This window comes from Diabrotica virgifera, chromosome 5 (assembly GCF_917563875.1).
Source record: "Diabrotica virgifera virgifera chromosome 5, PGI_DIABVI_V3a".
Taxonomy (NCBI): domain Eukaryota; kingdom Metazoa; phylum Arthropoda; class Insecta; order Coleoptera; family Chrysomelidae; genus Diabrotica; species Diabrotica virgifera.
The window spans coordinates 84,485,115-84,498,208 of NC_065447.1; the positions used below are offsets into that span (position 1 = coordinate 84,485,115).

General features: G+C 32.5%; 1 protein-coding gene across 1 annotated transcript in view; it reads left to right on the plus strand.

Annotated features, from left to right (window-relative positions):
* The window catches only part of LOC114324209 (paired box protein Pax-6), a 269,123-nt gene that overhangs the window by 172,317 nt on the left and 83,712 nt on the right, over positions 1–13,094 (plus strand). Inside the window, exon 5 of the mRNA XM_028271975.2 lies at positions 4,277–4,359. Within this exon, the coding sequence (XP_028127776.2) occupies positions 4,277–4,359 (83 nt within the window). The remainder of the gene's footprint in view (positions 1–4,276; positions 4,360–13,094) is intronic.

Sequence of the window (13,094 nt, forward strand, 5' to 3'; positions counted from 1 at the left end):
TAAGCGACCATAACGCTCACTGAGTTCTATAGTGGCACAACCGCAAAAATGAAGTTCTGAGATAATTGACCATGAAGTTTCATGACATCATAAAATACCATTCAACATTACAATTTATGGATAAGACGTCGACAGAAGAAACCAAATACTTGTCAATGAATGGTTAGATATTAAATTTTTTTCCATTATATGAATTTCGGGAACTTTGATATAAATATGCCAGTATTAAATTCAAGTTTTATAGTGTTTTGGCAAAGATGGTCGGTCGTAAGTAGTGGCATAAAGAGTTCATAAAATAAACGTTTTTATTTTTTAATTTTTTAATCATGTTTTTATTCGCACTAAAGATATTATACTATATGAACACAACAATATTTTTCTTACTAATAACTAAAAAATAATTTTAAAATGATTATCAGTTATAGAAAAACCTTGTTTATAGAAACAAGAAGAAAAACGTGGAGTGTATGTTGATGTAAAATCCACTGTGACTTTTATTAATTGCATTGGATCGAATAGGACACATTAGATCTTCATACTTTTTTCTGGAAATTGGAATTTTATTTTGATAGAGCATTTTAATTTCAATGTCTTTAAAAGAGAATACTTTGCTAGGATTTATGGTTCGTATTTCTTTGAATAATTGCATTGTTATTGGTTCTTCCACCAATCTATGCTACATTAACCTATTCCATCAATGTCATTATAATGTAGTATAGCTGCTTGGAAATGTCTCTAAAATCCCAGTATAACTTAAAAACGCTCGTCTCTCTTCTTCTGTGCATTTCCGGTACATGTTTGCCTGCATTTTGTGATGTCACACGGATCTTTAACTGATCTGCCTGGAACGTCTATCTTCCTGTTGTACATTTGATAAGATTGTCCAGAGTTTCGGAGGCGTTTAATTCGGTTTTGTATCCAGTTCTTACATTCTTCTTCTTCTTACATTCTAAGTGAAATATAAGAAAAAGTAAACCTATACCTACTGGCATAACTTTGTTCTTTCGTGGCATAAAGTGAAGTATTTGAATTAAAGTAAATTCTATACCGACACAACCTTATGTGACACAAATAGCATGTTTTTGCCAAAAAATTCATTTCGTACTGGCACAATTTTTAATTTGCCGGTATAGACTAAATACTAAAATATTTTTATTGAAGGTTATAAAAATTATAAAGTGGCATAACATTAGTTTTATTAAAATGTGTCGGTAGTCCACGTAGAAGCAACACAAACACACCTAATGTCAACGGCATATTAAATATGTGACGGTATAGTGCTGCCGCTCGAGCGAAATGGAGGAAAATATGCACGTGATACAACTCTACCTAGGGGATTCTATGCAAGCTACCGTTATGCCGGTTTCGTTCAATTATAAAGTGAAATTTCGTGATTTTTAAGTAGTGGTTATTACAAAACACCATTTTCTGAAAATGTGCCACTATAGAATTCAGTGAGCGATAAGTTAAACGGTTCTCTTGGTCAGTAGGTTTCCTCGTCCAGTTTGCACTTGCCCAACAACCGCATACTCCAGTGACAGGTTAAACAATGTTGGGGCCAGCCTATCACCCTGCTTCAATCCCTGCGGGATTTTGAAAAAGTCTGTCCGGTAGTTTTGTACTCGTACACATGCCTATGTTTTATCCTTTGTGGCTTTAATGAGACTAATTAGCTTGTGTGGTATGCCAATTCAGCCAATATATAGTATAGTCTGTTCTTTTTGACTGAGTCGTATGCCTGCTTGAAGTCTACAAACACGTTGTGAACATCAATAACGTGTTCCCCATGATTTGCTCAAGACCTGCTGGACTGTAAATATTTAATCCATTGCCGGTCTTTCCCATCTGAAGCCCGTCTGATACTCTCCAATAATATTTTCTGCTGGTGGTTGGAGCCGCTGGTGGTTGGAGTCGCTGGTTTTTAAGATACTTACGTGAGAAGTTTATATGCTGTACATAGTAGAGAAATTCCACGGTAGTTGTTGCACTTTAAACAGTTAAACAATGTTTAATTGTTTAAATATAAATTTGATTTATTTTTAGTAAAAATTTAAATTTCTGGTCCAACTATATTTCTATTAAATAAATTAATACATTTAAAAAATTTATTATTATTACTATTAAATTTTTGTTAGGGGCCCCAAAATTATGTAGTACCTCGGGCCTGATTTGAAGTAAAATAGGCTCTGGTCACATTTTGCTATTTTTCTTCTTTAGCTATCGTCTACTTTAAAGATAAGGTTAAGCTCCTTAAATCATCCATATATCACCCAATCATCTAACTTTCTTATCTAATTGTATTTATTACTTCCTTTTAGTTCTCCATTTTTCTCAGTACCTCATTATTTGGCATATTTGTTACGCTCTTCGCTCGACCATTATTCTAGATAAACATTTACTCTTACTTTAGGTATTCTTTAAACTGCTATATGTCATTAATTTCTTTCCTTCTGGTCCGGGCATCAATTTCGTAGAGAGTTTAAAAAATCACATAGCGTAGGAGTGTAATGTTTTTACTTTCATTTATAAATCAAGGATATTATTTTTTCACCCTGACATTGGCAGATTCTGCTTTGTTATCTATGTTTCTAAGTCGTCATTGTAATCTTTGTTATTGTTTTGATGTAATAATTATCATTTCCTCAATCCTCATAACCATTCTCAAATATTTTGATCTCTAGGTTTAATTTTATTTTTAATTATTTTAATTTCCGTTCGGTTTTTACTCTGTAGGTGGACTTCTCCTGTAGCATTTATTTGTTCTCGATTCTAGATCTCTATTTATTATTTTGTGTGGAAATCTTACCTTGTAGCAATGACGTATAATATGTCACGATAAACTACCCTAGATAATAATTAAAATACCACTGAAATATAATATTTCAAATAACTGTTCGACCCACGATTAGTTTACCGTGAGTATAAGTTGCCATAAAATATTAGTTTAGCAAATTAAAATAATATACGACGACACTTTTCGATAGAACTCTTTATTGATTGCTATACGTGTTTACAGATCTAATTTTCACTCGCTACTGAATACTACTAAAATTACAAAACGGCTCTCGATCAGAAATCCCTGGTGGTGGGGAAAACAAAAATGTCTATATCTGTCCTACAAAATTTCACTTTGAAAAAAACGTAATTACCAAACCGTTGAAAACCGTTTGTCACTGTCCTTCTCAGAAGGTGACAATAACCGCTTGACTAACTTTCCAAATGCCTACTTTCTAAATAGGATTATGATACAATTGACAAATGTTACTCAGAAATATGGGTAAGAATGAATGTATTTTAAGAGATTTCTGGAAAATAATTTACCCAAACTTTAAGAATGGTCTGATATAAATTTACATCGTAAAATTAAAATCGAAAAAACTAAAATTAACTAAACTATAAGGAGACGAAACATAACTATGTTAGTTATCGTTCATCCTAGCCTAACTCAGATTCCCAAGGTGTGTGTTCGTCTTGTCCTAATCAAAAATATGAACGATCAAGTTCTGGATAATTATCAATGAATTAATTATTAATAATCAATAATAATTAACCAAATTTAAACAAAAGAAAATAAAATAACTATTTAAAAGTAAAATAACAAAAATGTGACGTTTATAACGTTACAAATATACAGGATGTTCCCGAAAATAGTGCGTTCCTTAAAGGTATATGTAGAAGGCATAATGTAGAGCAAAAAGTCTTACAACATTTTTTTCTAAATTCATCCGTTTGACCAAAAAACAAAAATACATTTTGATATGCAAATTGAAGTCTGGCAATAACGCGAAACTCAAAAATCTAAAGATTAAAAAAGTAGGTTTGTAGGTCAGTTGCATCTGGTAGGTAAAATAATGTAAATATCAACCAAACACATATCCATTATTTTGCAGGTAGGTACTTACGCTGTCAACAACCCCAAATATCACACCTCAAATAGTAAATAAACAAGGGTTATTAGGTTAAATCTCCACAGTCGCAGCAAGTTCTTCTAGGCTACGTTGCCATGTCATTCAAATGTATGAAAATAAAAATTCGCTTATATGGAGAACAATGTAATTTTTGTCTTGGAAACTGTTAACTTTAGAAAAAAATGGTATAGGACTTTTTTGTTCTAAATTGTGTATTATATCCATACCTTAAAGGGACGCACTATTTTCGGGGACACCCTGTATATATTATACAGGTGATACAGATGAACTCTTTGTAAATGGGATATTTATTTTATTAATTTAAATTATTTAAATTCGCATTAAAACACTGTACTTTTTATTTTCAGAATTTGAGCGGACGCATTATCCAGATGTTTTCGCAAGGGAACGACTAGCGGAGAAAATCGGATTGCCAGAGGCACGTATCCAGGTAACAATTTTTTCTCAAAATCCATAGCACAATGGATATTTTTTGAGGTGGCGAGAAAGTTTTTTAAAATAAATCTTAAACAATTTACTATTTTATTTAGGAAATAAGCCACAATTAAAGTTTGAAACTAAATTATTTTCGCTTATTTCATGTAGATATGTACTTAAATCACTAGGATTGGCAACCTATCCACAAGTTTTGTTCTTTCTTTATGATTTGCATAATCCACTATTAAGTTTGGTATTTTTGGCAGTCTATTAATATATAGAAAACAAATTTTAATAATGATTAACATAAGTAAAACCTTTTATTTAGGTTATTTGCCAATTAACGAAAGTACACTCCTTAATTGATCTTTAAGGGTAAAATAGAGAGAAAACGAAGTACCCATTGGGAACGTTAACTATGATTATAGGTCACGTGGTACACTCTGACGTCGCGGAGGACGATGCCATGTGTATGCTTTACGAGTGATTTACAAAAACAAGAGATTATTTAAAATTTTGCTATATACTATTGTACTAATGTATTTATACATTAATAACAAAATTGCTATAAATACTCTATATGGTAGGATTATGTCTGATGTAATACATGAATATAGTTTTTCTACAACCGTGTTAAAAATGCTACTTTAAGGCACTAGTGCTTTAAAAAATTTAAGGCACTGCAGTTCGTATTGACCGTATAGGCAATTTTGATGTAATGTCAAAAAAATATAAAAATGGAATGTGAGTCAAGTTCAAGTAAAAGCTTTTGTAGATATTGTCCTGTAATTACGTTTGTAGAAAAAATATTGTATGATATACGTGTTAAAAAGAACATTTTTAAGACACTCATGTGAATTGCAGAACTCGCTTCGCTCATTCTGCAAACTTTCACATGCGTGCCTTGAACGTGTACTTTTAAAACTTATATCATAAATAACTATTAAATGTAGAAAAATACGAAGATATTTTAAGGCTGACAGCCGAAGTGTGACGTCACGACTGTCATATTATTATTTCTAGACAAAGTTTGAAAAGTCAGGATTTGCCTTTTTAATTCCTATAAATAGTCCAAGTAATGAAGCTTGAAATAGGACAAAACCTCGCAATTTTTACAGAATGGATCGATGTGCCTGAAAACTTGAGAATAAGTAGTGGATAGTCCAAGGATCAAAATCTATATGATGCCGAAAGGCGCTTTTACCATGGGGGTCCTTCATGGGGTGGTTTCCACCCCATCTTGGGGGTGGAATTTTTTTATTATATTTTGACCAAAAAAGTTGGTAAAAACATTCATTCTAAGTAAAAAACGTTCTATACATTTTTTTGATAAAATTAACAGTTTTCGATTTATTCGCTATTGAAAGTGTTAGTTTTCTATCGAAAAAATCAATGTTTTTAGTAAGTTTCCTGCTAATAACTCCAAAGGTTTTCGTTTTATCAAAACAACTTTACCTAACAAAAATGTACCTATTGAAAAAATAAACAAAACCGTTTTTTATAATTTTTCTTTAAGACCAATAGTAATCGAGCTATACTTTATTATATGTTAGCTCTTCTTCGTCAAATGCTAAATATTGTAGTTTCAAAGTCAAAAGACGGGAAAACTATGCATTTTTCGAGGAAAACTGGTTCAAACTAATTTAAAGTATTTTAAAATATCTATCTCCAGAGAAAAAAGTATCTAGCTCAAAAATTAAGTGACTTATAATGAAAAGAATGTCAGTCCCTATTTTTTTCAGCGAAAATGTGATCGGAAGCAACGCCTTAATCACCTTCCTAATTAAAATTAGTCATTGACCTTATTTGATCCTCTTTATTTATGCATTATTAATAGATTCTAGAAGTTTGACCGGCTTAGAATGATCAATTTTTAAAAAAATGGAATTAAAAGCGAATAACGAATTAATGTAGTTTGTAAAAAATGGCCTTTTCTTCAGAATAGATCGATCAGCGATACGAAAAAATATTTAAATATGAAATTGTAGCTTATTTAATTCCAAAAAAACTGGTTTGCAAAAATTTTTTCTATGGCAAAAATTGAATGAGCTATATTATTGACAATTAAAACTTGTAATAACATGCAAAAACCACCTTTACCAACCCTTTCAAGTCACCTCTTTTTTGTGACTGAGGATTTTAAAAAGATTTAATATTAATAGGCTTATACATCTTGTAAAAACCTACAAAATTCTTTTTTAACAAACTTTCTAAGATAAAAAATAAAAAGGTTACTTTTAAAAAATCAATATATTTTTTTGAAAAAAAAAAGAGTAATCCAATTGGAAGCATAATAATGTAAGTTACAGGTGTTTTTAGTCATTGGCCTTTTTCATTATTCTTTATTTATGTATTATTAATAGATCCTAGAAGTTTGACTACTGGCTTAGGATGATTAGTTTTTAAAACCCTGCATTTACAAGCGAATAACGAATTTTTGTAGTTTGGTAAAAAATGCCATTTTCTTCAGAATAGAAAGATTATCATCAGAGATACGAGAAAATGTTAAAATATGAAATAGATTATTTAATTCCCAAGATTTTGGTTTGAAACAATTTTTTCTACGGCTATAAATGAGTGAATGGTAAATAAGTATATCGAAAAACATTGACTATAACAGTAACACTTTAGATAGCGAATAAATCGAAAACTATTAACTTAATCGAAAAAATGTATGAAACATTTTTTGCTTAGAATGAATGTTTTTATCAACTTTTGCTGTTAAAATATAATAAAAAAATTTCCACCTTCCGAGATAGGGTGGCAACCACCCCCATGGTAAAAACACCTTTCGGCATTATATAGATTTTGATCCTTGGACTATCCACTACTTATTCTCAAATTTCCAAGCAAATCGATCCATTCTGTAAAAATTGCGAGGTGAAAAGCTTCGGTGCCTGGACTAAAAGTTGAAATTTTGCTTCCTCTGCTAATTTTTCTGCTTAAGTAGTGTTTATAAGATATTACCACCATAACTCAGTATTAAATTTCTATGAAATATAGTTTTTTAGTGATATTCACCAAGCAAAGTTTAGGAACTTTTCTGAACCATTGTATCTTGTATAATAATAATTGTAATGTGCTTTACACCGGATTGTAAATACTATATATAGCGAAAGAGGGATATGTAGATTTTTTGTGTTTCCAAAGGATCTGGTTGAAAAGAAGAGGTAGATTTCATTAATAAGGTAAGAAAATATATAGTGAAGAAAAAGAACTGAATTTATCGCCAGTGGCGAACGGCTTACAAATTATGCCACCATGAGAAGCACTGTCAACATGTCATATCCCCTCTATGTCAACCCTCTTAGCAAATTTGAAGAAAAAATGTTTCCGGTTGTATAATATTCGAAACTAGGTGGAAATGGAGTTAAGTCGTGGACTCTCACAGACGCCACCTGCAAGAAAATTGAGGCTTTCGAAATATGGCTTTATCGTCGAATCCTGAAGATATCTTATACCGACCACGTTACTAATCAGGGTGTCTTGCTGAGAATGCAAAAAGAAAAAGAGCTGTTAACCACAATAAAAGCAGCCAAAATCAAATACCTTGGCCACATCATGAGAAACAGCGAAAGATATGGACTGATCTTACAAAGAAAAGTGGAAGGAAAACGAGGACCAGGAAGGCGAAGAATTTCCTGGCTGAAGAATCTACGTACGTGGTTCAACACAATAACCACAAATATTTTTAGAGCAGCAGTGTGCAAAGTACAGACTGCCATGATGGTCGCCAACATCCGAAACGGATAGGCACTACAAGAAGAAGAAGGTGGAAATAGGCTATGAAATAGTTATGCATACGGCCTAGAGATAGAGAAGTGTTTGTCACCATAACCGCTAATCTCCAATATTGGAGACAGCAGATGATTAAGAAGAAGAATCTAAGGAAAACTCTAAAAGGCAAAAGGAGACTGGCAACCTGCAAACATTCATGATTAAAAAACATAAGAGATCCGACTGGTTCGGACTCACACTGTGTCGACCTGCACAAGATAGACTTTACTTTGCTGAGATTGTGGCCAATTTTCAGGAGAAGAAAACCTACCATAAGGATCATCATCATCAATGGCGCTACAACCCTTCGTGAGTCCTGTGCCACTAGTTCCCATTGTCGCACTCCAATTTTCTCTAGATCTTCTTTGACTGCGCATCTTTCCACCTTTTTCTAGGCCGCCCTACAGACCTTCTTCCATCTGGCCTTTCCCAGAACACATTGTTTATAAGGCGATTGTCGTTACTGCGTATCACATGCCCTGCCCATCTAGATTTCTATTAACCTTTATATATCTGACTAGATTTTCTTTTCCAAATAGAGACTCTAGTTAGTTATTGTATCTGCGCCTCCATTCGTTTTGACTTCATTAGATGTTTCATTGCAAAGAAAGATCTGTTTCCTGCCATTATTCGCGTTTCAACTTCTCGCTCTAATTTGTTGTCATTTGTGATTGTTGCTCCTAGATATTTAAATTCTTTAACCACTTCGAAGTTATGATCGTTTATAGTAATATTTTGCCTTATTCGCAGTCGTTCTTGTTTTGAGACGACCATGTATTTTGTTTTGTCTTCATTTATTTTTAGACCGATGTTTAATGCAGCTTCTTCAAAGCTCGAGAAAATATCCTTAATTTCTAATGTTGATTGTGCTACTGCGTCTACGTCATCGGCAAAGGCGAGTATGATTTTTGCTCCCCGAGCAGTTATGTCTGGTTTGATTTTTGGATAGATTTTTCGCATGACATATTCTAAGGCCAAGTTAAACAACAATGGGGACAACGGATCTCCCTGTCTCAGTCCAGAATTTACGCAGAAAACGTTTGATATTTTTCCCCCTATTCCCCATTCCACTAGAGTCCATAATTTATGAAAACTTTCTACTTAAAAGATATTTCAAACTACACATTGACGAATTTTAATAAATTCATGTTGCTAAACGTTTTAAACAAATCCCTTTAAAAATCGTCTTCTTCAGCTCGATTCTATTGCGGGGCCATTTTTGGAGGTCATGAACAATTAGAGATTTATTTTGAAATAGTATTTATATAGTTTCTGCGTTAACGTTGTATCTTTAATTTAAGCCATAGTTAGTCTAATGAAATCCTCTTTAATTACAAATATTTACCAATTGAAATTCAATCAATTCTTTACAAAACAAAACAGTAAAAAATGCTGACCGGTGTGCTGTCACTATTTGTGCAATGATAGGGCTACATAATGCAATCGTGAAAAAATCCAAATAAAAACGAAATACAATCTGATCAAACAACGAAATATCAACCAACGAACCCTGAAAATATACGTTGCGTTGGTTTATTTACTCTCGTCGCCTGCGAGGTATTTTCCAGCGTTGCGTTGGTGGGCAGTGGTGGGACTGGCCGAGTTTTTCAAAAAATATAAATAACTGGCATATTTTAGGTCAACGAACGACAAATTCAATAATAATACAAATAAATAAAGCTGTATTTAGTCTGAGCTGTAAATAATTGGAAACCTAATGATACCTGAAAAACGAGTAGCAATCAGAAGATATTTACAAATACGTCAGCAGAACATCATATATTTACATCTATAAAATTCTCCTGTCACATTGTTAGTTGCCATACTCCTCCGAGACCGCTAGACCGATTTTTATGAAATTATATATGTATATTCGGTAGGTCTTAAAATCGGTCGTAATCTATTTTTCATATCACTGAGTTATAAGGGGGGTTCGTCCAAACATTTTGTAATGTTAGGTGGGGATATGTGTACATAACGTACTCTACAAGACTACGAGTACATACCAATTAAAAAAATTATGATCAAAATCCATCAACAAGCTCCTGAGAGATTAATCGCAGCATATGTTTGAAGAATTGATTAAATTTTTTGAGTGCACGGATTTTAATAATTCCACCACGAATCGATTTCGTTAGGACATCATTTTTAAAGAATCAAGTATATTCAAATGGGAAATAAGCCACAATTTTACCTAAAAATGATTTTATTAACGTTTCGACGCCCAAGTCGGAATAATATAATACAATTATCTTGTATTTTGACAACGACACCCGACTTGGGCGTCGAAACGTTAATAAAATCATTTTTAGGTAAAATTGTGGCTTATTTCCCATTTGAATATACTTGATTATAAAAATGCCACAAGAAAATAGCTTCAGAACATCATTTTTAAAGCTTTATTAACCACTCTGTTGAAGTTCAAAGTTTACACAAACTTTTACACATAAACTATATACCTTGAACTTCAAAATGACGCTAGTTAGGTTGCTTAATTGTTATAAACAAAGTAGCTGTGAATTAAATAAAAGAAAGTGGATAACTTTGACCGTAATTAACCTAGGTGAAAAGTTTTTTTTGAATTCGTGTAAAAATACCAGCTTTTTATATCCCAAAGTAGTTTTAGTCTACTCTCAATATTAACAAAGTTATTCAAATTGTTTATAAGCCAAAAATGACTCTTCTTTAGTAAAATGTTTTCGGAATGATAAAATGACTTTTTAACGATTTTTTAAATATGTTGAAAACATTACTATTCTTCTTTCATGTGGTTTCCCCAGAATTGCTATATCATTATTATTTTCTAAACAATAACTTTGTAAAAAAAGCTCTTTGGGATAAACAAATTGAATGAAATTTAGACTAATTGACGAATCTTCCTAAAAATTTTTATGCATTATATGGACTGTTTGACTCAACTTTTCTTGCAATTTGAAAACATTACTATTCTTCTTTCATGTGGTTTCCCCAGAATTGCTATATCATTATTATTTTCTAAACAATAACTTTGTAAAAAAAAGCTCTTTGGGATAAACAAATTGAATGAAATTTAAACTAATTGACGAATCTTCCTAAAAATTTTTATTCATTATATGGACTGTTTGACTCAACTTTTCTTGCAATTTGAAATTATTAAGGTCATTTTCGCAAAAGTTATAGCAACTTTTTTATTTTCGAAATTTTAGTTTTATTTTGAAATTTCCGAAACAACAAATGATAAATTCAAAAACTGCCATTTTAAACCTTTGCTCATCTATTAAAAGAAGGATGCTATAAATAATGCATTTAATTACCCTATTTTTACCTGTGGCGATTTAAACAAAAAAACTGCCATTTTTGACACTTATTTGTTAATAACTAAAATTGCCGTCCGAACTGTGACGGGAATTTTTGTATTTATAATGTATAAGGTATAATAAAGTACCCAAAAAACCCATTTGCAACCTGGCTGCTCAAGTGTCCCGAACATGGTATATTTTTGACTTATTTCCCTGGCGTAATCACAATGATACAAAAACTAGAATGTGCAAAGATTTTTATTTTGTGTTTACTATAACATTAAGTCTCAATCAATAGATTAAACTAAACGTAATATTAAGATCATAAAGCCAGCCATTTTAACCACCTGTCACCCAACTTTTTAATCTCCATCCAATATTTTTAGGAAAAGTAAACATAGTCCCATTATAGGAACCCTCTCTGCTATGATACATAACGATATCAAGTGCTTAAACATTATGTCGAAAGCAGAACAAATTAGTCAGCGCGTTTATTTAATATTCCCATTCAGAAACTCCATGATGTTTGCACAAAGGAATATAAAAAGAGGGGGTCTTCGGTTTGTACATATTTGAAGATATTGTTTGGTTCATGTACTTATAATTATGAGTACCTACGGTTTAAAAGCGGTAAACATTAATGAAGAATTTTATAGAATTAAGCGAGAAAAGTTTAAGATTGGAGACAATATAATATTAGTCAAAATCTTATATCGAAAGGCAGTATAGGTCTAAACCTAGTCGAGTCATTTAGTCATACAACCATTCCCGAGTACTCCTAGATTAAGAATGGATATTGGCATAAATTAGGCATCTTTAATAAACATATTTGTGTATAAAACTCAGCATCCAAAACTTCTTGTCAAACTCTGGCAACATAAAATATATCGTTGCCTTACATTTCGGAATGTGAAGAGCGTAATATAGGGTGTTTTTTTTAGAGGTATAGAAATAGAAGTTGGCAACACATTTTTAACTGGCGGCCATTTTGACAGCTGTCAAGTGATTATTATTTAGTTTGGTTTGACATTTCAATATGAATAAACTGACGCCTGAGCAACGCTTTCAAATTGTGCAAATTTATTTTGAAAATCATAGTTCTGTTCGAAATACGTATCGCGCACTACGTCTATTTTATGGTATACATAATCGCCCATCAGAGCAATTAATTCGATCAACTGTGGAACGTTTTCGCACCACGTTCACTCTAAAGGATAATACGCATTCATAGAGACGTCGTACAGTGCGTACAGAAGATGTTGTTGCTGCTGTTGAGCGTAGTATAGAGGAAGACCCGAATCAGTCTATACGCCATCGTGCACAGCAGTTGGATATGTGTCCATCCACTTTATGGAAGATTTTGCGAAAAGATCTTGGTTTGCGTGCTTACAAAATTCAACTCGTGCAGGAATTGAAGCCACACGATCACCCAGCAAGGCGTACATTCGGTGAATGGGCCCAAAACGAAATTGCCGTTGATCCCGACTTTCATAAGCGAATTTTGTTTAGCGACGAAGCTCACTTTTGGTTAAATGGCTACGTCAACAAACAAAACTGCCGTATTTGGAGTGAAGATAATCCTCAAGTGTATGTTGAGAAACCACTACATCCAGAAAAATTGACTGTTTGGTGTGCTTTATGGGCTGGTGGAATCATTGGTCCGTACTTCTTCAAAAACAATGCTGGCCAGAAC